The sequence below is a fragment of the Seriola dumerili genome, unplaced genomic scaffold (assembly GCF_002260705.1).
Source record: "Seriola dumerili isolate Sdu_G_001 unplaced genomic scaffold, Sdu_1.0 BDQW01001246.1, whole genome shotgun sequence".
Taxonomy (NCBI): domain Eukaryota; kingdom Metazoa; phylum Chordata; class Actinopteri; order Carangiformes; family Carangidae; genus Seriola; species Seriola dumerili.
In genome coordinates, this window is record NW_019175501.1 from 130401 (window position 1) to 153404 (window position 23004).

General features: G+C 43.0%; 2 protein-coding genes across 2 annotated transcripts in view; both read right to left on the minus strand.

Annotated features, from left to right (window-relative positions):
• usp34 (ubiquitin specific peptidase 34) overlaps positions 1-5433 on the minus strand; it is a 57805-nt gene extending 52372 nt beyond the window's left edge. Inside the window, exon 1 of the mRNA XM_022767653.1 lies at positions 5112-5433. Coding sequence (XP_022623374.1) covers positions 5112-5154 — 43 coding nt within the window. The 5' untranslated portion in view covers positions 5155-5433. The remainder of the gene's footprint in view (positions 1-5111) is intronic.
• A 2305-nt stretch (positions 5434-7738) lies between these two features.
• Positions 7739-22586, minus strand: xpo1 (exportin 1). The gene is made up of 25 exons (XM_022767707.1): positions 21985-22586; positions 21145-21277; positions 20764-20865; positions 19962-20034; positions 19776-19837; positions 19636-19680; positions 19351-19532; positions 18911-18958; positions 18670-18790; positions 17635-17763; positions 16017-16175; positions 14314-14496; positions 14014-14152; positions 13295-13476; positions 12963-13119; positions 12583-12746; positions 12365-12499; positions 12089-12272; positions 11834-11940; positions 10992-11186; positions 10727-10895; positions 9964-10098; positions 9701-9860; positions 8907-9003; positions 7739-8126 (listed from the first exon to the last, which is right to left on the minus strand). The coding sequence occupies exons 2-25, from the start codon at positions 21268-21270 to the stop codon at positions 7980-7982; spliced, it is 3201 nt and encodes a 1066-aa protein (XP_022623428.1). The 5' UTR covers positions 21271-21277; positions 21985-22586; the 3' UTR covers positions 7739-7979.
• Positions 22587-23004: the final 418 nt, after the last annotated feature.

Consider the following 23004-nt stretch of genomic DNA (forward strand, 5'->3'; position numbering starts at 1 on the left):
AAGCTGCTGTTGTGTGAATAATGCTTTTTGCAGGTCTGGCCGCTCAGGTGTATTTGAGGTGTTCAAGGTCCAAAGACTGTTGACAGCCACTGGACGAGGGTCGTCTACCGTTATTCAACTGAAACAAATCAACGTTGTGCTTCCTAAATTCTAACTAATTATCTAACTAATTATCCGTCATTCCTGAACCTCTCTGCAGGCCTTCATAATTATTATAATAATACCAGAGGTTCTATTGGGAGTTGATTAATCGATTAGTCAATAAACAGAAGATGAATTTGCAACGCCTCTAACTCCAGCTTCTCAAATGTGAAGATTTGCTGCTTTTTCTCTTTTCTTTAAATTAGATCTCTTTGGGTTTTGGACCGGTGGTCGGACAAATCATCATCATCATCTGAAGAAACCAACTTTGACTTTAAAGAATTTTTTCCTCCAATTTCTAATATTGTATAGACCCAAAAATTCACTGAGAAAATAATCAAATTATATTTTGTGTTGAATTGTAAATTGGGAGAAGAGAATCTTAAAGCTCCTCCAGTGTAAAGGTCTGTGTCCATGTGTAGTGTGATTATAGATCAGGTCTAGCTTCTATATTAATACTGTGAAAGTGTCAAAGCCTCAGTCCACAGAGAAATGCACACAGCCTGTATTCAGAAACTGAGCCTTAAAACCAGCCGTCAGGACTTCTGGAACTTTGTGATGTCACAACAAAGCAGCCACCAAGCCCCGCCCACCTGGACCCACCATCCAGACCTTGCAGGATTTGGTTTCTCTGAGTGTTTTCACCTGAAATCTGCTATATTTTAATTGTCAGCCAATCAGAAGAGAGGCTCAGAGCCTACTATTTTATCCAGGTGTGAAACTATAACACTTAGGAATAAATTACGTGGTATCGGATCAGAGCAGGGAGTCGCCAATACCGATCTGAAAAAGTCGCTTTATTTAGTTATGTTTCTTCTCTTTTGTCTCATAGTTCATTTAATATGAAAATAATTCTTCAAATGTCTTTTTACAGCGGACATTCTGACTCACCTCGGTAGGAGAAGCATCAGTGTAACTAATAACGTTAGCTGAGACGCCGTCCTGTTCTATTCAGTAAACCATGACCGTGAGAGGACATGTACAACACCAGGGACATGTCAAAATGTCTTCAGTGGAAAAGGCCTGTTATGTATCTTCAAGGCCTACGTCAGTATCTGAGTTGCATCATCCTGCATTTTTGGACAGAAACTAAATAAAATCACTTTGGTTTGAGGGTTTAGTTTGTGTGCGTTGTAAGACTAAATTCACATGTTCACATTGAGTATAAACAGTTTGGTACATAGATGTCGCAGGTCTGGGGCTGATTACTCTCTGAACTGCTGCTTAGTAGAAAATGTCAGAATATTCTTGAAACACTTCCATATATCAGCGCTCCCAGAGACCAAGCTGACGTCTCCAAGTTGTTTTGTTTTGTTAGAACAATGGTCCAGAATCCAAAGATATTTAATTTAGACTCAAAACAGAAAATCCTCACATTTTTTGGAAACCATGTGGATTATCCCGTGTTGGGAAACACCAGCTGAACACAGCTCCCTGTTGTAAAAGGGGATTCTGTCTCTTACATACGCACACACAAACACATGCTGCTGCAGCAAATCTGAGGTCACAGGTCTCCGACAGACACAGCACATGGACCTGCCAGTCTTGTAGACAGAGCTGTCACAGCTGACAGCACCCTGCTGTGCAAGCCCCCCCACCACCACCCCCCCCCATCCACAATACTGGTTTGTATCAGTAAAGCTACAAGCGTCATCATGTCCCAAAAAACACAAAAATACAACCAGTTCTCACGGTTTTCCCAGTTTCATTCCTGTGTGTGTGTGTGTGTGTGTGTGTGTGTGTGTGTGTGTGTGTGAGAGTGTGTGTGTGTGAGAGTGTGTGTGTCTGTGTGAGAGTGTGTGTGTGTGTGTGAGATGATCTTTAACCCAACACCACATGAAAAACCTCAAACTGGAGTCTTGTTTAACCGAGAAGCGAAACACATTGTGAACCTTCACAGCAATAGAGCTGAATCAATAACACAGTACATTCACACTCCTCCATTCACCCTCCACTGTAAACACATTCAACACGTTGGGTTTTTTTTTTTTATAGTGCGAGTAGGTTTTCGTGTATCGAAGCGTAAAACTTTGAAAGCTGTGAACGCCTGGTAAGAATAAGACGGTTCCTAATTTAAATCTTCTTTGTTTCTCATATTTTACTTGGTTAAGGTTCTGGTATAGCGGCTTGTGTTCAGACAATATCCACCATTTGAGGACTTATTATTTTTCAAACCTAAGTAATAAACAACTACTGGTTTTGATACTGAAAGTCAGGTCTTATTTAAAACGCCCAGAACCAACTGTGAGGTACGACACACACTTCAGTTTACAGAGCGCTCGAGTTCATCACTGAGACGACAGCTGTTTTCCACAGAATGACTCCTGTCCTACTGAAGAATGCAGATGGAAATGAAAGTAACTGTTTGACTTCTCATCTAACAATCAACACATGTGATGCAATGAGCATCAACTACATAACCTGGGTTTTCCCCAAATCATACAGATACTCTTTCAAAAGAATCTATCAAACAAAAACAATCTTCTGATGACTGCAAGGTTGTTTTTTTTTTCCCACACATCAGGCGAGACTGTACAAAAACCAAACACACACATCTGAATCTGAACCTGTGAGTGACAATTCACATGACAGCCAAAAACAGACAGCCTACGACTAAAAACTTCAAAAAGCACAATCCAGAATGATATTTTAGACAACAGTGTGCTCCCAACTTTGTTTCAACAGTTTGTGTTTGTCCCTTTCCCCGTTTCAACAAAGCCAGGTCTACAGAGAAACGGTTTTGGGGTGGAAGCAGGTGACCGGCCTGCACACAGCCCTGACCTCAACCCAATCCAACACCTTTGGGATGAACTTAAACTACTGAACTACAGGCCAGGCTTCATCACCCAAACATCAGCGGCCAACATCCCCAATAACCCATTCCAACTGTCGCAGCAACGTCCCGAGGAGCAAAACGTCCGACATGACCGTGGTCCAATCCAGATTCTGCTGAGTGGTTTTGTCAAAAAGGGGTAGAAAATAATTTTATGTTCCTGACTTTTAAAGGCTTCATTTAATCGACTCCCAACAAGAGAGAAAAATAAAACAACAAAAATAAAACAAAATAAAATAGTTTCTGTTTCTCTCTCTTTTTTTTTTTTAACCCTAACCCAAGAGATGTGGGAAAGCCAGATGTGCAACTGAGGCTAAACTTAATATGTGATGTAATTCAGTGTTTTTCTGCAGTTTTGACAGTGAAGTGAACTATACTGCAGGTTGGTGTCGTTGCTACGAGTGACAACCAGAGATTAACCCATGACACCCGTCTCTTATGAACTGACACAAAGCAGACTGAGGGCATGTTTGGCAGAACTACGCCATCTTCTCTATGGAAGGGTTATAATAATGCTCTTGTGGCTGAATGGAAGTAAACTCCTGCAGCCGGGTTCCAAAAACCCGTGGGAAGCCTTCCCAGAGGAGAGGAGGCTGTTACTGGAGTAGACAGCCCGTGGTTTTGAAATGACATGATCAGCAATAAGATATGGGTGTAATGATCAGGTGTCCTGATACTTTTGGCCAGATAGTGTACAATGAGAATGATATTCCTTGCTGAAAAACAGGTGGCCACATCTCTCTCTCACAACTGGACTTAAATATCCGTATGCAGACACTCCAAAAGTGCTTATTCTCCAATTGACAACCACAAATCAACTTGTCAAAAAAGAATCAAGATAATAAAGCTTGATTTTTTTTTTTTTTTTTGCTGACTTCCTTAAGTTTGAATTAGTGAGCCCATGATACAGTCAGGTGCAGGATTGTATGTTAAAGTGGATTCCTGCAGAGCCTGCAGGAGGAGCTTTCTCTTCACATACACACACACACACATACACAAGTTCATGACACACAATAGGCTGGACACACGCAGGAAAACGACAAATAAACCGTCAATCACTGCATGCAAACCGGTTTAAAAATAGCGTTATAGCACTGAACGGCTTTGTTCAATGTCTAGCAGACACTCCTGAAGTGCAGCAAGGCCTGGTTAGCACGCCCGGACTAACGGCTAAGTTTTAGCAATAAAGGCAACCTTGTATTTACATTTGCTGCCTCGAGTTGACGTTAGCCCTGTAGGTGAAATGGGAAGAGGTGGCAAAATTACAATCGATTTTAACACCAAAACGAGCAAGAAGTAAGCGCAATGTGCAATGGGACATCTGCCGAAAAATATCCACAAGCTACCGAGGATTAACGGTGTGCTGTGTGCCAAAATATGCGCCTCGTTGCAGCCATTAATTTTCTGGGCTAGCTGAGTTGTCGCTAGCTTAGACTAACATTTAACAGGCTCGCCAAAACACACAAGAAATTTACATCATCATGTTCGTGTCAGCAGAAATAACCGTGAGAGTATTATCGGGAGTTTGCAGGCCATTTTGGAGTGTGAATGTGACCATCCACCAAACAATGGGTGGCAGCGGAGTGGACAGCTAGCAGACTGACCTGACAAACACATCAAACAAAGTCAGGCTTTGCTCGCTAGCTCAGCCAGCTAACTTAGCTAACTTCCAAATCCGCGCAAGCCGCATTTTAGCAACAGCGGCATCCCTCAAAACCCCGCTCCCGAGCATCGTGTTCAACCGTGCTGTTGTGTTTTGACTCACAGCTGTAATGTCACACACAAATCGGCTGGAAGTGGTTGGATTTAGGAGCTAGCTTGTGTGAGTTCTGTGAGGAGTGTTTGACAGACAGGCCCGAAGCTGACTGCCAGTCAGGAAGGGAAAATGGCATTTACATTCACACCAAACCGACACGGTCTGACACCAACACCTCGCTGTCACCGACTGCAAAACACACACAAATAATGTCACGACTTCCGCTGTCTTGTGACCGCAAAGTGCGGACAGAGCAAGAAAATACACAAAGTTATATTTAGCTAGCCTGCGAGCTAACATGCTCCCATCCAGCTTCAGTGGACAGCGGTGCTAACATCAAGCGGCTAGTCTGGTGTAAATAAAAACGATTTGTTTACTTACTTTCATTTAAAACCTCCACCAGCTCGGCGCAGTTTTCACACATTGTTCATGAAGAGGAAAACTGAGTGCACCTACTCAAACCATGGCACTGGAAACTGTTGTTGGCTGGCAGTTGGTTGTTTTTGGGGTAAAAAAAGGCCCAGGGGAGGGGGTGATTGGTGAAGGTTATTCCACTGAATGAAACCAGGGGAAACGACAAGGTGTAGAACGTGATTTGCATCCAAGCGAAGTTGATGTACACCAAAAGTTAAGAGGCACTGGACGGTAGAAATCGAGTCAGTCTCCAATCTGAGCGTTACTTGAGAGAGTAGACACAGCAGCCATGTTGAAAAAGGAGGGGAGGGGAGGAGGGGGCGACACAGCGTGTTGAGAGCTCGGGAGTTTTCGTCCGTGTCTCCTTCGCCCGCTCGGTACTCTTCGCTAGTCTCGCGAGATCTTCCCAATGAAGTAATGTTTACAACCTTTTCTTATGATCTCAAGGGCAACAGCGACGACAATTATGTACATAACTTAAAATGAATGCAAAATACAGCAAAATATTTGTACTAAACTAAAATATTGATTCCAAAATTTTAATTTGACAGAAAATGTATATAAAAATAATTATTTTCTATATTGCGTTATGTTTTATGCATTTATGCTACATCTTTTATAGTATTTGTTTGCCTCCAATTACATTTAAATTATTATTATTATTATCAATAATAATAAATATTTACTATACACATATAGTATTATTATTATTATTAAATACACATAACTGAACATTTAGAAAATCATGTAATACGGTTTACTTGTTTTTCATTTTTGTGTTTATTTTGAGGTTGTCTTTCCTGTAGTGTATTTATTCTGCCTGTATTTCAAAAGCTTTTCTGCTGGGAAGTTAGAAAGGGAGGAAAAGAAAATAAGTCTGTTTCCATGTCCTCCAATGTAATACGGAATTACACTTACTGTATAGTTTGATCCTTCATTATCCAAATCGTTTTAGTAAATTTATGACTCAGTCTTTTACATAATAATGAGAGGTGATTTCTAAATATTTCCTAAAACTCATAAGCCATAGTTTTCTCATGACTCATAATGTATTTATGTGTGTGTAGGCTGGAAAACTAAACTTGCAGAAAATGAAGTTTTTCTTCCTGGAAGCAAACCTGTTGTAAACTTGCCAACAGGCCCGACTCTGACTTCAGAGTCAATTAATCACAGCTGGCGGCCTGCAGTGTTTCTGTCTGAACACCACAGCATTTAATCTACAGTCTAACAGTCCAGGTAGAGCTGCACTCACGCTTTCATGTTCCTTTCTGTTTAATACATGATCATAATGTCCAATAACTTATTACATGTCACTATATTTGCTCCTTAGGTAATGAGTCTATATGTGAACTGGCTGCATTTTTAATGAAATGGTAGGAAAAGTGTTAGAAAATGCAACATTTTCAAGAACATAAAGCTGATGTTTTCACATCATTACATCAAATTAAAACAGTTTTTACACATAGAACTCATAATATTCCATATTTTAAATTGGACTGATATTTGCCTAAGGAGAATTAACTGTCAAAACTGCATTTTGGTGGTATTTTTCTGCATGAATAATGTTGCTGACCTGAATGTCGATAGCTGTGCAGCATCAGTGGACTGTAGTTCACTGTTCTCAGGTGAATCTGATTCAGAGATGTCTTTTTACAGCCAATGTTTTGTCCTCTGATAACAGGGAAAACACAGGTGGAGATAATAACACTAATGAGGGCTCTGTACCAGCAGTTAATTATATATATGTTACACCTGTCTTTCACCAAAACCTCTGCAGTGAGAAAAGATCTATTCAACTTTATTACAACTCCATATTTTACCTCCTGGTCATGTGTGACCCCACTGGGGAGTCTGTCCCTGAGTCTTGAAATCACTGATGCAGATGATGCTTTTCCTTTGATGTCAAATAACTAAGGAGAAAACAACAATTCCCAATTTTTTCCACAACCTCATAGATTATATTATTCACACTTTCCCTGAGGTCCTGGAAGCTTTGGGGCTTTGGGTAAGAAGCAGAATCACACAGTAACATTTGTAAAAATAGCCAACTTTATATTCTCAGAGTACTAAGACAGCTTTACAAATAGGATGATATGCACACAGCCTTCCTTCTCATCCAAACGCAGAGCGGTCCAACTGAAGCCCCGAGTCGCTCAGGGAGCCAGAGTAAAAGAAAAAAAAACAAACAAAACAAAAACACTAAACACACTGACAAACCAAAACAAGACAACAAAGGAAGCAAGGAAGTACATGTTTACCCCTTGAGTGTCACATTCATCCTGCACCGAGCATGTGGCAAATCTGAAACCAGAGCAATCTGTCAACTAACCACTGCAAGCGTTTCAACATCATATATTACATATTAACAAGTAGAAGAGGGGGAGGGAGGAGGGGGTGATTTGAAGTGGGGTGAAGAGAGATTAAAAATAACCTTTAATTCTTTCAACTTCATGCAGGTGTAAAAGAACCATATGGCCAAACATAAAGCTTTGATTAGCAAAGAATTAACAAAAGATGGCGTATTAAACAAAAAAAAAATCTTTATATAAAATAAGTTTGTAGGAAAAAAAAAAAAAAAAAAAAAGGAACTCGCACCAGGGTGGAGGGGGGGGGGTCAGGGGGGCAATTCTCATTTACATATTGACATTGATTTGGTCGACGTACAACCGAGTGCTGGGGTCCTTTCTCCGGCCCCTCATTCCTCTTTTCGAACACACACACACTTGCACACAAACACACTTGAAAAGAAAACAATCTATCAACAGGAAGCGTCCTCGCTCTCTCGTGACCTTTCCCCCCTTCAGATTTGTTCTGTACACGCTGGTCGCTGCTGCTTCAGTCGCACATCTCCTCCGGCAGCTCGTGGGGGTTAAGGATGCCGGGCACCGACATCTGGAGCTTGTGTTTCTCCTCCTGGGCTTGGCGCAGAGACGCCTCCCTCTCCTCCAGGAACAAGTCCGTCGTGTCCTCACCGGCAAACTCCTGCAGGACCACACAAGCAGAGGCTCAGCAGAGCTCACCCCGGGCCTTAGGCTTCAGATCCAAGCCGGGCCAACTTACTGCTTTCCCACAGAAGGAGACCTGCACTGCTCAAACTTTCCACACAGTCTCTGCACTCGCAAGTTAAAATAATCCGAGGCAGGTTATTGCTTTTAAATGCTTCCAATCAGATTAGACTTTGTGTTTAAATAATGATTTGTCTCATCTTATGTAATTCAGCCGAGGAGTTATCACATTTCTTCAACAAAACAACACGAGCTGTTTTCTTTGATCCCATCTGAGAATTACTGTTCGACATTTGGACAGTGGTTTATATAAGATAATTTGGCATTTGCTTTTTACTGCTACATGACCTTCCACTTAATACATCAACATGTCTAGTTACAGTTGCTGCTTCAGTGCGTACAGCCTGACGTTACACAGACACCGAGCTGAACCTGTTTCAACATGTTGTCTAAATAGTCGTTAGCAGTAAAAATCAGCTGCTACAGTGTTTGTCTATCAAAAACCTTTGGCAAGTTTACAAAACTAAAGATTCACCTCGAAAGGTTTTCGTCAACATGACAGAATTTAATAATAACAAATGTAAAACTAAAGTGTCGTCAATGCAGCCGCTTCTACGAGCCTGTTCAGTCACGTCCTGGTAGAAAATAACACTCGGAACTTTTCCTTATCTTCTCTTTAAGATCTTGTGCAGCTGCATTTTATTTTTGAATGCTTATCTCTCCCAGTCTGGTTCCCCCGATTCCTCTGCACACTCACCTTGATCTGCACCAGGAAGTCCCTCAGGTGCTCCTTGAAGGCGGGGATGTCCTGATTCAGGCTGAACAGACCCGTTACAAACACCTTCACCTGGGCGCTGAACACAAGACACTCAATTAGCAGCGAGTCTGTGAAAGCAGAATAACAAAACAACAGCAGCACCTGATGCAGCCCTGCAGCATGTACCATCTTTATATTTACTTTTTCCCCTTTTACCTGCTCTGCTTCTACGTCACAGCATTTCCCAGAATGCTTTTTGACAAAGTGAACAGAGACAAATGAAATGAAATCCGTTTTCAGTGGAATTTCTAAAGATTTCTACTTGTTTCGGTCACGATAATGGGAACACTTTAAAATGTTTTTCTTTTTACAGCGCCACTTTCAAAAAGTACAGACTCTGAATGTACGAGTGCCATATTAACAGGTGTCATTTATTTAATGGAACATTAAACGTCTCTGGGGCTTCTGGCAACGTCAAACCTTATTTTCTGAATAAATCAAAATGTACTAAGTGAGAAAATTCTCTGAAAGTTGAAAAGGGGAACCCCGAGCTCGTCTCTCAGGATGTGTCTGATTGCGGCTGCAGCCTTCACTCAGTGTGTTTCAATGTGTTCTGGTCTATTTGAAGCTTGTTTCTGTAGGAAAATCTCTCTTATTTCATTTTTTCCTTTAATCCCTGTGTTTATGTAAAACCTCTTCCATGAACAGGCGCAGAATACCTGGAAACATTAACCACACACACACAGCTCATGTAATCCCACTGTGGTTCACCTGCCCAGCTGAGGACTACTTACTCTTGCAGGTGGGGGAAAGCCGTCTTCAGCAGGTTGGCGATGTACTCCTGGACGTGCGCCTGGTTGTTGGCGGGGCTGGCTGCGCTCAGGGCCACGCTGACCTTCCCCTCCTCCACCAGGTTGAACATGTAGGCCAAGATGGTGGCGTGCATGGTCAGACCTGCAGACAAGGTGAAAGGAGAGGGGCTCGTCAAACAGATCGAGTTTCGCGATATGAAAAAGTATCTTTATACAGGCAGGCGCCACCGGGTCGGCGTGTTCACCTGCGGTGTGAGAGGTGTCGGTGACCACAGAGAAGATGTGCTGCAGGACGTCACAGAAGTACGTCTGGTAGAAGCTCTGTGCTGCTGCTTCCTCTGCAGACACGTTCTGCAGGAGAGTGTAGAGGATCTGCAGACCTGCGGGAGACGAGGAGACGTCATCAGACCAGCAGGGATTAGAAAACAAACTCAAAAGACAATCGCACAAACCCAATATCTACAGAACTAACCTCTGACCCAGTTAAACATTTGAATGCAGGATGAAAAATACTGGATCTAACTTGTACAGGCAAGATTCATGACCTGCAGTCCAAAAGCGACCTGTGTGGTAGTTGTTATTGCCTCATATTTTCCATTACTCCATCAACTGAAAATATGGGCTCAATTATTGATTATAACAAACTGATAAATTATATTTTATCATAGTTTTTCTTTCTGGAAACCTGATTTTAAATGTGTGTTTTGTAATTAACTTCTAAAGACTTAATTACAATCAGTAACCAGAGGTTTTTAGTCAGTTCACCTCAAACATTTGGATCTAAACATCATCTGTGTGATGATTAAATGTTCAAGCTACAAAGTTCGATGGTTCTTGCTTTATATTTAAATTTGAGAAAAAAATTATTATATTTTTCTTATTAATGCTAAAAAAGCTTGGATTTACTTTCTACCATTTCAATCGTTACTAGAACAGTTGTGTGAATGTCATGGCTCCTTCAGGTTCTATAAACTGTATGTGACAGAACAAGTTGGTGCCAGTTCGGACCTGTGTCGGCCACATTCCTCATCGTGTGCTTGAAGGCCCAGATGATGGAGTCCAGGATCAGTTTGAACTGGGCCGGGGCGATGGACAGGAAGGCGGGGAAGCACTGGGAGGTGGCGGCTTGAAGGAGGTAGAAGAAATGGGTTCTGTGTTCTGGGAATTCTTCAAAGTCCTGAGGGCAAAAGACGGAAAACAACCAGATGTCTCAGCGTGTAACTCGGTGAGTATTCCACCTGGTACCAGGCGTGATGAAACCGCTCAGACGCACCTTGTTGATCATATTCAAAGTGCACTCGAACACAGCGTCAAAGATCTTGGGGATTTCTCCGGTGATGTGGACGCCCAGCTTGTTGACGATGGTTGCCATGGTGCTGAGGACCTCGGGCTCCCGGGCAGCCGGGACGTTCCTCTGGTAGTCGATGAGCACGGCCTCCAGCAGGGGGGGCACAAAGTTCTCTGCCACCTGGACCAAAGGACACCACATGAGCACGTTTACAGACCGTCAGTCAAATCTAAGTGTTCTGAACAAGCAGGCTGCAGAATGGCGCCGGGCTGATTCCTGCAACTGCACCATCAACTACTGACGTTTTGAACAGGAACACTCAACAAAAATGATCTGTATTATGTCAGTTTTCAACTTGAACATGATCTTTAGTTAAAACCTTATGAAAACTCTTCTTTACCAGTTGGAATCTGATAATACAGGAGACACGGTTGGGAAATAGAAGGTGGGGGCCAGTGTTTTTTCATTAATAAAAACTGGCAGTACTTTGTGGTTTATATTTTTTTTGCGGGTGGATGTTTTGGTTGCAGTCAGGGTTAGAGTGCAGGTCGCAGCACTGAAAACATTATTCTAATTTTAGCTTTTAATTATAAACATTAAGACTGTTGTTCTTTCTTTTTAAAAAGGAGGAATCGGGAACAGTTCCAAAACTGTTATTACAGTTTTCCATTAGCCGCAGCAGAACTGGCTGTTTCACGACTGTTAAATGAACACAGACGGTGCTTTGTGTGGAACACTGCTACCAAAATAAAAAAGCCAATATAAACACAGATTTAAATATAAACACATTTAGAAACTCTCCGGGGGAAAATAAAAGCCGGACTCACCATCTGAGGGTCGTTGGAGCGACTGACCCAGCCTGAGATCAGCTTCAGCGTCTCTCTCTTCACCGTCCTCATACTCCTGATCAGAGGCTGTTTGGTCACCATCTCACCTGTGGAGATGAAACAAAGCAAAAGGTTGACAAATAAAAACAAACATCCACAGAGGAAGAAACAGGCACTGACCCAGATAAAGCAAAGACTCTTGATAGTTCAACAGTATTTTGTCTCAAATGAAGGAGAGAGCAGACGGGGGCTAACCGTTAGTCTGGACGGCCGAGGAGATGTTTTCACTCAGACACTTGTAAACATTGAGCATGTCCAGGTAGATTCGTCCCAGCTGGACGACGAAGGGATGACCGACGGCTTTACAGGCTCTGACGTTGGTCTTTAGGATGCTGCCCAGCTGACGCACCGTCTCGGCGTCCTTCAGGATGTCCACGTTCTGCAACAGAGCGCCCGCACAGTTTAGCCAGAGCAGCGGTTTTCAGCGGCGGCAGGCCGCAGGCTGCATTAAATGAGAATGTTGCTCCTCACCTTGGTGGCCTGCTGGATGATGCTGTCCCACACCTGGTTCGGCAGCAGCATGTACTTCTCTATTAGAAGCTCCTGAACCGCCTGGTCCGTCTGAGCGCCGATCATGTAGCCCACCGCCTCGTAGAACGTATGGACCTGCGGAGACGAGGGGCATCGAGATAAAAGGTCTTACTGCTGAACTGACGCCATCAAAAACTGTGACGTGAGACGGGACCCACCTGCTGCGGCTGCAGGTCGCAGATGATGGTGTTGATGTTGTTGAGGATCTCGTCGATGAAGGGCATCACCTCTCCCACCTGCACCTGGACAAAATGACGCCGGCACTTCTGAGCGATCTTGATGAAGGTGTCGCACGCCATGTCCTGCACGCCGTCGTGGGTCTCTGTGACAAAGGACAGGATAAAAATGGTAAGTCTGATTCACTGACAGACAATCACACTTTTCAAGTAACAGCGGTAGAGTTAGGGACGATCTTCAGGTGTGTGTGTTTCATTTGTTTTGTCTCTAAACATCAGAATCAGTTTGTATCCAGCTTCAGATCCGAGGTTAAACTTCTCGGTCTGATCCGCGTGGAGCGTTTGGTCTCCGAGTTTCTCACCGTGCATGAACTCAAACAGCTTGTTGACGACGGTCTTCAGGAACTTCCAGTGAGCTCGCAGGAAGCGGGGATACTGGCCCACGATGTACATGATGTTGGACGCTATGATGGCCTTGTTGTCTTTACCCCTCTTCTGTTCACACAAGCCCAGCAGGTCCTGAGCGCGCGCACACACACACACACACACACACACACACACACACACTCAGTTATCATTGAACACACACAGCTGCTGTTGACAATAAATGAAGAAATGATTTTGCCACGTGTAGTTGGACGAACTCGTTTCTGCTCGTAGCGAGATGCCGATGTAATAAAATATTGTCCCCCACCTTGATGACGGTGACCAGGAACCTCTTCTCGTCCTCCTCGTGCATCGCCCCGCTGATGGAGCCGATGGCCCAGCAGAGCATGTTCAGGTTCCTCCACGACCACTCGGTGCCGTTAACCTGATTGTGGAGTTTCTCCGTCATGATGCGTTCAGTGTCGGCGTAGTCCAGATGAGTCAGATACACTATAAAGAGAGAGAGGGGGGTGAATTAAAGAATACATAAATTGTAAGTGGACTCAACGCGTTGCCACATTCACCACAACCACCGACCTTCTGATTAGTGGACGACCCGCTCCACCTCCAGAGCCACAGCCGCCACATGACCAATAACAGTCAGGTGACCTTTTCTCTGACACATTAATAACCTCAGACTTTTGTTTGTTTTATAAACAAACAAAGTAATAACATATCAACCCCTCCTTCTGACGCAGCAGCTGATGAAACAGCAGGAGTCTAAAATATAACCTGAGTTCAAATGATACAAACAACCTGATAAATACGAGATTAAACCAGAAATTTTAAATGTGTTTCTCATCACATCAGGTCCAATTTACAAGAGTTGTGTTATTAACTACAAACAGCAACCCACTGGGTTACTGGAGTAACTGGTTTAGGAACAGAATCCTTGGAAAGAGACATGTAGAGTTAATATGGGACTGAAGACTAAAACTGTTTGAATTTATATGTTTTTAAACTGATGCAACTGAAAGAGAAACTAACCAAGAGTCTCCCTCATGTTCTTGTAGAGGTTAATGGCGTCCGTGTCCTTCATGAACTCTCTGACCACCTCGCCCTGGTCGTTCTCCACCACCAGCACCTCCTCAGGTTTGGCCATGCGGCTCACCATCAGCAATCGCACCTACGAGAAGATGAGGAGGAGGAGGAGGCAAATTAAAGTAGAGAAACATCACATGATCATGAAGTGTGGGAAACTCTCACTTCAATAACCCACAACTTCTCTGATACCTGTGTGTGTGTGTGTGTGTGTGTGTGTGTGTGTGTGTGTGATGACAGGCCTACCTGGGAAAGCACCGGCAGGTAGAGGTGTCTGCGTGGCGGCACGTCGGACAGGAGCGGGGTGCTGGAGGTGGAGAAGGGACTCTCCCTGTAGAGCTCTGCTGCGAGGTGGTTCCAGTACTCCAGACAGATCTTAAAGATCTCCGTCTCCTCCACCTCCGACACCAGCAACATGAAGTGCAGCGCCTGGAGACGGGGCGAAGCGTGGTGAGGTCACGTAACGGTACACACGGTGACTGCTCTTCCAATCATTACAGTCTTTGGACAACGTGTCACAGTAAATGAAATTAACTTTTATAAATGGAAACCATAATGGTTGTGCATCTATCTCTACTTATTTCTTCACTTTCTTTGTCATAGATCGTGTTCATCAGTTCTGGTACGACCTGTTACTCTCAGAACTACACTGACTGAAAACAGGCCGTGTTGGAGGCGGCAACACATCACTGATGTTTGTTTTGCTTTCAGACCTTTTAGATTTTCATCTGTTTGAACATGATGTCATCAGCGTCGGCTCTGCTCGGGTGTGGACACGACTTAAGAGTCTAACGCTGCGCTCCGTTTACCTTACTCAAAGTCGGATGTCGGAGGTTTGTCGGGAATTGCGTCACATCGGAGTCGACTGTGTTCCAGTACCGACCAATTGGAAGCTTGTTGTTGTCATTGTTAATAATACCAGTCAATACAAACACAGCAGCAACACGTCCACAGATTAATGTTGGACAGAACTGTGTGTACCACTGATGTGATGCTAATAAACAGTAATAAACAGCGTTCACTTCTGTTGAGCGGCCATCTTGGGTTTTTGTTGGTGGCGTCCTAAGTCAGAAATCTGACTTCAGGGGTCACCCTCCAGCTGAAACTTCCAACCAATGACTAAAAGCCGATTGTGTAGGTGCATTGTGGGAAATGTAGGAGGAGCGTTTGTTTTTGCAACTGAGGAGTGAAGCCCACATTACACTGTGTGCATTTGTGGAGGAGAAATTTCATCCTTCGCTTTTGTCCACGCGAAGAAACAAAATGTATGAACAGACGTTTTGCGATCACGTCCAGGACGCAGCCACTCGGTCACAGTCACGTGAACGCAGCTGCAGGTCTGTAAAAGTACATTCAACCTCTACAGGGCAGAACACCTGTCTCTCACAACTGTCTACCAGTGAAGCTGGAGCACACTTTCCATTTGATTGCACTAACGACACACAGTATTTATGCTGTATTTGACTCATCTGAAGTGTCCTTTCATCTTTACTTTGTGACTTGTCTTCGATTCCTCCCTGAGATAATCAGCTCTCTCCATCTAACCACAGCAAAAACCCACCAGTCTCTCTCTTTATTAAATTACTGTACAGTTTTGTTGGTGCGCTTTCCTCTTCTGCAGTCTCCTCCTGAAACAATTATCTGTCTGTACTTGTGGACGAACGGCCACAGGAAAGGTGGGCCATCCCACTGTAATGAGTCACTGCAGAGATGTAATCAGGACACCACAGACGAGGGGAAACAGGAGAGAGGCAAGAAGAGAAGACGGTGGATATGAGGGGGCGTTTACTTTATAACAACACCGAAGCAGAGGAGGAAATGAGTAAAAGCCACCAGCTGAGAGCTGTGGGTTTGTTTACTGAAGCGGACACCGACAACAGTTTACCTTTCCACACGATAAACAAAGCTCAGTCTGAACAGTGAAAATCTCGGGGTCGTCCTCCTCTTACCTCCATGAGCGTCTCTCGCAGGTTCGGTCTCTTCTCGATGAGCTGGCCGTGCTCTTTGAGGAAGGTGCAGAGGAACAGACTGAGGTTCTGGATGAAGTTCTGCTCGTCGTCCTTCCCGTTGGCGTAGGCCACTCTGATGTTAGTGTTCAAAGGCAGCATCTGACCAAATGACAAAAACAAAACTCAACTTTATGTAAACTTTATTTAAACTTTATTTTGCCATAATTACACTGTGAGTTTTGTTTGGGGATGTTACATTTACTGTAAAGAGGTTCAGCCGATCCACGAGACCACCCAAGATAATCGTTTCATCTAGAACTAGATCTTTAACTAACAAAGGCCCCCTCATGATGAAGACCATGACATGGGGTTAAATGGTTTGGGAAAAAGCTCATATTTGGACCTTGAAATTGTTTTTCTGTAAAACTACTGTATCGAGAGTCAAGAACGAATATTCGTGCTCAAGATTTCATCAGTTCACCCCAGTGGGTCACAAGATAAATCTGTGAGGTTTTAGATGAAGATCAATGGGATAAAAACTTTGTTCTGCTACAAAAAAACTTTTGATCTTTTTTTTGTAAAGAGTAAAACAGTAAGTAAACAACTGAAGCTGCTAGTTACAGTAAGAAACAGTTAGCTGTTGACTGACTGTTCACATGTATCCTGGGACCATTTAGAGTGAATCAAGATTATGTTTTTATTCAGGTGATCAGTTATTGAACTGTTGTTCAGGAAAGTTCAAATGTTTGTTTTCATTGGCTCTTATTTTCTCACTTTATATTTTGTGTTTATTCTTGTTTTTGTTTTCTCTCGTTTCCCTCTGTAACATCTGTCTGGATATAAATGAGGTTTGCTCTCGTGCTGTTGAATGATTCGCCAGCCTAACTTAACATTAATTGAAGTTAATGTCACAAACTCCTAGAAAGAGTTTCTTTGTGCCGTTTGTCGTCTCTTTAGCCTCAGGTATTCTCTTATAGCAGATTCTCTATGGGGACATCAAGAGTCTTGCATCTAGCGAGCGACCACATCTGTGTCAGCTGATTCACCATACAGTGAGCTGAAGTGTGCTAGTTTCCTTCTGTATGTGTTGCCTGAGTAAGGTCAATGGGACCGTAACCCTGCCGTGAATGAGTCTATAAGAGTCTAAACAAACAGATACTCACAAAGACAAACACCCAAAACACAAACAGACCAAGTTTGTTGGAATTTCCCCCTGTTGTTTAAATCTGTGTCGCCCAATCACAACTGTTAAATTACCATCTCCCTCTGTGTGTGTGTGTGTGTGTGTGTGTGTGTGTGTGTGTGAGATATAACAGTGAATAAAAAACAGAAAACTGCTTACTGTGTTTGTGTGTATGCAACAACAGGCTGAGAGGAGGTCTGCTTTGACATTATGTATGTATGAGTGAGATGGTTGTCGTGTGTGGGTGTTGTGTTGGGGGGGGGGGGGGGTTGTGTGACAGGAAGAGGTTTGCACAAAGTGTGTGTTTGTGTGGGCACAGGTAAGTGTGCTCGTGTATAATCATACTGAGTGCAATTAACTTAAGCAGCACTTAAAATGATTGTGTGTGTGTGTGTGTGTGTGTGTGTGTGTGTGTGTGTGTGTGTGTGTGTGTACCTGTTTGAGCTGGCACATGGTGAGAGTAAACAGGTTGACGAACTGCTCCTCGTACTGGTTGACGCTCACTCCAGCGATCTCCGTCAAACATTTCAGCGTCACGTTGCGAAACATGGGAACGTTCAAGAACTGAAACACAAAAGAAAGAGTTCAGGTCAGTGATGAACCACTAGTTTAACTGCGCTGTCTGTTTTAGATGTCAGTGCTCACACTGGTTTACATCCCTGACTGCACTGATTAAGAAGTGGCTCACAGGCAGATGTGAAACTGAAACTAAAGTTTTCATCATCCGTTCATCTTTTTTTAAACTAATCAATAAATGGGTTTGGCCTGAAAAATGTCTAAAAATAACTTTTTATAAATGCAGATCACATCTTCACAGAACTGAAGGCGGTTTGTCGAAGCCCAGACACATTCAGATCACGAGGATATAAAACAGAAAATCAGCAGATACTTAGATACGAATTCTTTACTTGATAAATGACTTCAAAGTTTAAGCAACTAGAAAATGTTGTCAAATCATTTTTTATCAATTAAGCCGAGACACGGCTAACCGCTTCAGCTCGAAACTAAAATCTAAAAATTCTCTGAATATTTGGAGATTTTTGTTGAATTCAAAGTTCTGAACATTTTTCCAGTACTCTTTGCTTCACAGACATGTACAATAATATATGTGTGAATGCTCCCTAGCAAAGTTGCCAAGGCAACCAGGTGTAAACAAACAGTGAGCATTCAACAGTAGTGTTCCTCCGTTTCTTACGCTCCCGCAGGATGAACCGCTGCGAGAGCGCCTTTGTCAGAGGGCGTCGTTATCTCCCATGTTGTTTCTCGTTCATTAAGCACCAACTTAGAACTTCATTTTAACCTTAAAAAATGTAATCTACGGGGAAATACTAGCTGTGAAAGAATCTTTGTGTGCTGCATGTTTTTACCGACCTGTCACATGAAGGACAAATTTTCCAAACACTTTGCGACAGATATTAAAATCTGATCGTTTAAAGTTTTTATCTGCTGAACGAACACGAGCCGGTTTACCTTGTAGACCAGGGTGCTGATGAGTTTGGTCTCGAAGATGTAACCTAAAGGAATCCAATTCAGGAAGCGGAGGAGTGTCTCCAGCGTGGCGTGGACCAGCGGGGCGTTCTGCGAGTTTTCCGTAGAAGAAGAAGAAGAAGAAGAAGAAGAAGAAGGAGGAGGTACGTTTGAGAACATGTGAGATTTATTCAACATCAGAGAATGAGAACTGAGAGCTGTTCGGTATCAACCTTGTCTTACCATCACAAACTGGCACAGCTGGAATATTTGGGAGAACTCGTTGCACATGCTGAAAGACAGAAATATACATCATTTTAAAGATGGTAAAATTAATATTCTACTGTGGCAGAGTCTCAGTTTCTCCATGGGTAAAAAGGAAAATGATTTCATTCTCAGTTCTCTTACAAGCTCACACACACACACACACACACAAACACACAGATGCAAGACTCACAAGATCCTCCTTCATTTAGGGGATGAAACTAGGGAGGAGATCTGGATAATATACAAAAATGTGCTGTAAGAATCTAAAGCAGAAACTATCCTCATTATTTTATCATTTAATTTAGCCACTTTTAGTATCTAATTGGCCAAACTGATGTGTGAATGACGGGGTAGCTGTGAAACTCTCCAACCTCTTCACGTCAGACCTGTCACAGTGGATCACATGTCTTCAGTTACCTGTCTTTGAGATGCTTGGCCTTCACCTGGGTCATCTGGCCGCTGGAGAAGTCAAAGACCTCCTCGCTGAGCAGTTTGAGGATGATCATGTTGTTCTGACAGAGACTCTCACTGGTTCGACTCGCACCCACGATGTCACTGATGAAGGTGGGCCAGTGTTTGGGCCACTCCTGCTTCAGGATCTAAACCAGTCCAAAGAAGAAGAGCTATGTGTTATTACTTATCATCACTTTATGTCAGTTGTTGTTCTTGTACCAAATGTAAAACAGCTGTTTGATTATTCACCTGTACGAGGATCATGTTGAGTTTTGAAATGTACACTCCCTCTTTCTGCAAATAAACAGAAAAACAGCAGCGTCAGTGTCGAGTGGCACGAAGATCCTTCACATCACATGAGTAATTACAGAGCAGCATCTTAAACTCACCTCCATGTTTGTAGGATCGGAGGAAGTCTTGATAATCAAACCGACAACATACTTCTTGATTCCTGAAAACATATCCGTGTGTTTTTATGAGATAATGCAAAATAACATTTCACTGACGAGCAACACGCCTCAGACAGAGCTACGTGATAACAACCTGTTTGTTAAATGTCATTCGGCTGATTTTACCTTCACACTGATTTCTTGGGAGAATCTTCCAGCGTGTTTTGATGACTGACTCCAGAATCTGCAGTGCATAATACTGAGGGAAAAACAGAGACGTGTTAGAGCTCTGGAAAAGTATCAAACATACTTTCTCATCAAAAGATAATTAGCGACAAACAGACACCAAACACAATATAGTATTTTGTACCGTCATATACAGCCACATGCAGCCCAAAATACACGACCCATGACCTGTAGGCATGGACCATACAAGCCAAAAAATACATGTGAACACATCCATGTATGCAGACTCTCAGTGTAATATAAATAGAGCTGTGTGCCCAGTAGATGTAATATTACAACATAGTACAGATTAACACAGACCCTGAGCACTTTCCTCTCGGAAATCCTCCGGTGCACATAAAGTTTAGCATTTAACACTTTAACACTACTGGCAGCAGCAGCTGTTGTCTGTACTAAATGGGAAGAGATGTGCACAGTTAGCATCAGCATTGAAATCATAACTGAACAAATAACAGAAAATCATGCAGAAAAAAAAAAATGGAAAAAATAAAAATATTGCAGATGAACTGTGATTTAAACACACCTAGCTTCCATTAGCTGGGAAAAAAATGCACAAAGTACAGAGGAGCTAAAGTGGAGTGAATGCTCAAACCCTGCTTCCCTGAAAGCCTCATTCTGATGTGGATAAACTGATAAGCATCAGCTCATATTAGTACATTAACTCTGAGAGACTGTCAACAAGAAGCTGATGCGAGTTCATAGCTTTCCTCTGTTACGGTATTTGTGTGTGTCGGGTTCATACTTTAGTTTTCATGTTCTGAGAGAACTCCAGGATGGTGTCGACCCGGGTCCAGGCATCTGGATGGTCCTTCAAGTTGGTCAGCACTTCCTGGGCCACCCGTTGCTACAAAAGAGCAATACAGAAAAACCTTTTATATTACCCGAATCTTCAGGTTTTAAAAGACGAACTTCAGGTAGGGTTACACATCATATTTGACCTGATATCCCCTAGTAGCTGCATGGTTATGCTTAGGAACTAATTCTTAATTTGTCACAATTAAAATATAGATGTATCCATGAGATACTTTTTTTTATAATCCAATTATCATAGCCTTGCACTGAATACACGTGAATCCTATCCAGACACTTGAAGTGGAAGCCCACAGCGGAGGAGCAGTCTCACCTGGGAACCGATGTCATGGTACATGGAGTTGACAACATTGTCCAACAGGTTGATGTCCAGTTTCTGACTGAAGTCCAGCAGCTGTCTGGCTGGGTGATCCGCCAACATCGTCATTTCTGCTGGCATAGAGCTTCTGAGGAGAGGAGAGGGGAGGGCAGGGGGACTATTTAAACTTCAACCACAACAGAACCTGGTAACAGTGGCAAAAGTACAACAGAACATAGGAAAAAAAATGCACATTTCTGCAGATGGAGATTACAGCAAGAACCTTAAGAATTAAAGCTTTGCGTAAGAGTATGAATTACTAATATTTTATGTACCACATTACAAAAATTACAACATTTAATGGATGCATCAATATTTGAGGAGGTGAGCCAAAATAGATGAGTGGATAACAAGCAGGGTTAGCTTTCTTTTCACGCTTTGTACCAGATAGTCAGCAACAAGTTATTCTTGTTCAGCTAAAATATGTCAAAGCAGCCAGCCTGAAGCTGCAGTCGGCCCTCGTGGTCCAATTTGTGACACCCATTGAAACGAACTGAACTGGTAAAACATGAAACGACGCCCCCACCTGGGTGCGTACAGCTGCGTTCACAGCAACCCAAGTGATAGACCACTTTAGCTACTATTGAGTGCAATTAAAACACGTTCGTGATAGTGGAAAACAAAACCGTGGATATACCAGTCCCCCGGCTACAATGCGTTATACCACATTTGGTTTGTCTAACCGCTGGTTAGCCCCCAGATAAACACACCACAGCACTTTTGAAACTGACGGATGCTAAAGTTAGCCCACGCTGGGTAAGTTAGCTTGGTTAATGTTGATCGGGCTTAACTTACCTGGTGTGTCCTGTCCCCTCGTCGAAAGCGAGTATTGGTTAACTGGTGAAACTTGCGGTTGAAGACCGAAATATTAACTCTCTCAATGCGCTGAAAACTGCGCAACTTTATCTCATGGCACACGTTTACGCTGCTCCTAATCTTCGATAGCCGAAAGCTAATGTTAGCTTTCCTGAATGACACCAACAGTTAACGTAAGCGCTAATTTAAAAAATGTCGTTACGTTGGATACTTATCGATTCTTGGCGTTGTATTAAAAGCTTTCCGCAGTTTACCACAGCCTACTGTTTCTTGTCTTCAGCCACTCAGAAACACATCTTTCTTTAGCTATCAGTGACTACAGCCGACTCCCACCAGGCTAATAGCAACCTAGCGTGCTAATGGAAAAGTCAATGATGATTCAGGTCTGCCGGCTAATGTAACGTTAAGCTAAGCTAACAACACAGATTCACGGAGTCACACTTAGAGCGGTATTCCGGGTCATAATCACGAAGTGAAAGAGTCTCGTTTTTATTTCTGGTTCTATTCGCACACACTGTTGGAGAGCAGAGATGTTTTAATGCGTGCAAGTATGCTCTTCCTCTAAGCTCATGCTTCCAACCACGGACCGGTTGAAACCGGTTGAGACCGGGATATTCATTCTCGGTGTTTCGGCCCGTCGCGCGCCGCGTAAAATTTGGACTATGTACCCGCCCATTACGCATCTGATTGGTTGTACCACTGCTGTCGTCACGCCCTGTCATAGGCTGGCTGGCTGTCAATCTGGCTCAAGCTCCCTCCCCCTGTTTTGGCTCCAGTTTGACCTCTGGTAACAGGAACACACAGGCCCTAAACAGCAATAAATAACATGAATTCCCAATGAAATAAAGGAGTTGTTATTGTTTTTTAATAAGTGGCTTTATTGTAGATGATCCAGTGTGACACAAACAAAATCATGATGACTAAAAAAATATATATATATATTATATTATTTATTAATATTACTCAATTTCTATGAGGTCATACACAGTAGTGAGCAAA

Coding starts and splice junctions, on each gene's coding strand:
- xpo1 (XM_022767707.1), bottom strand. CDS start 21,270: ATGCCAGCAGAAATGACGATGTTGGCGGATCACCCAGCCAGACAGCTG. Junction 20,866..21,144: donor ACCATGACATCGGTTCCCAG/GTGAGACTGCTC, acceptor GCTCTTTTGTAG/CAACGGGTGGCCCAGGAAGT. Junction 19,838..19,961: donor CCCAAGAAATCAGTGTGAAG/GTAAAATCAGCC, acceptor ATATGTTTTCAG/GAATCAAGAAGTATGTTGTC.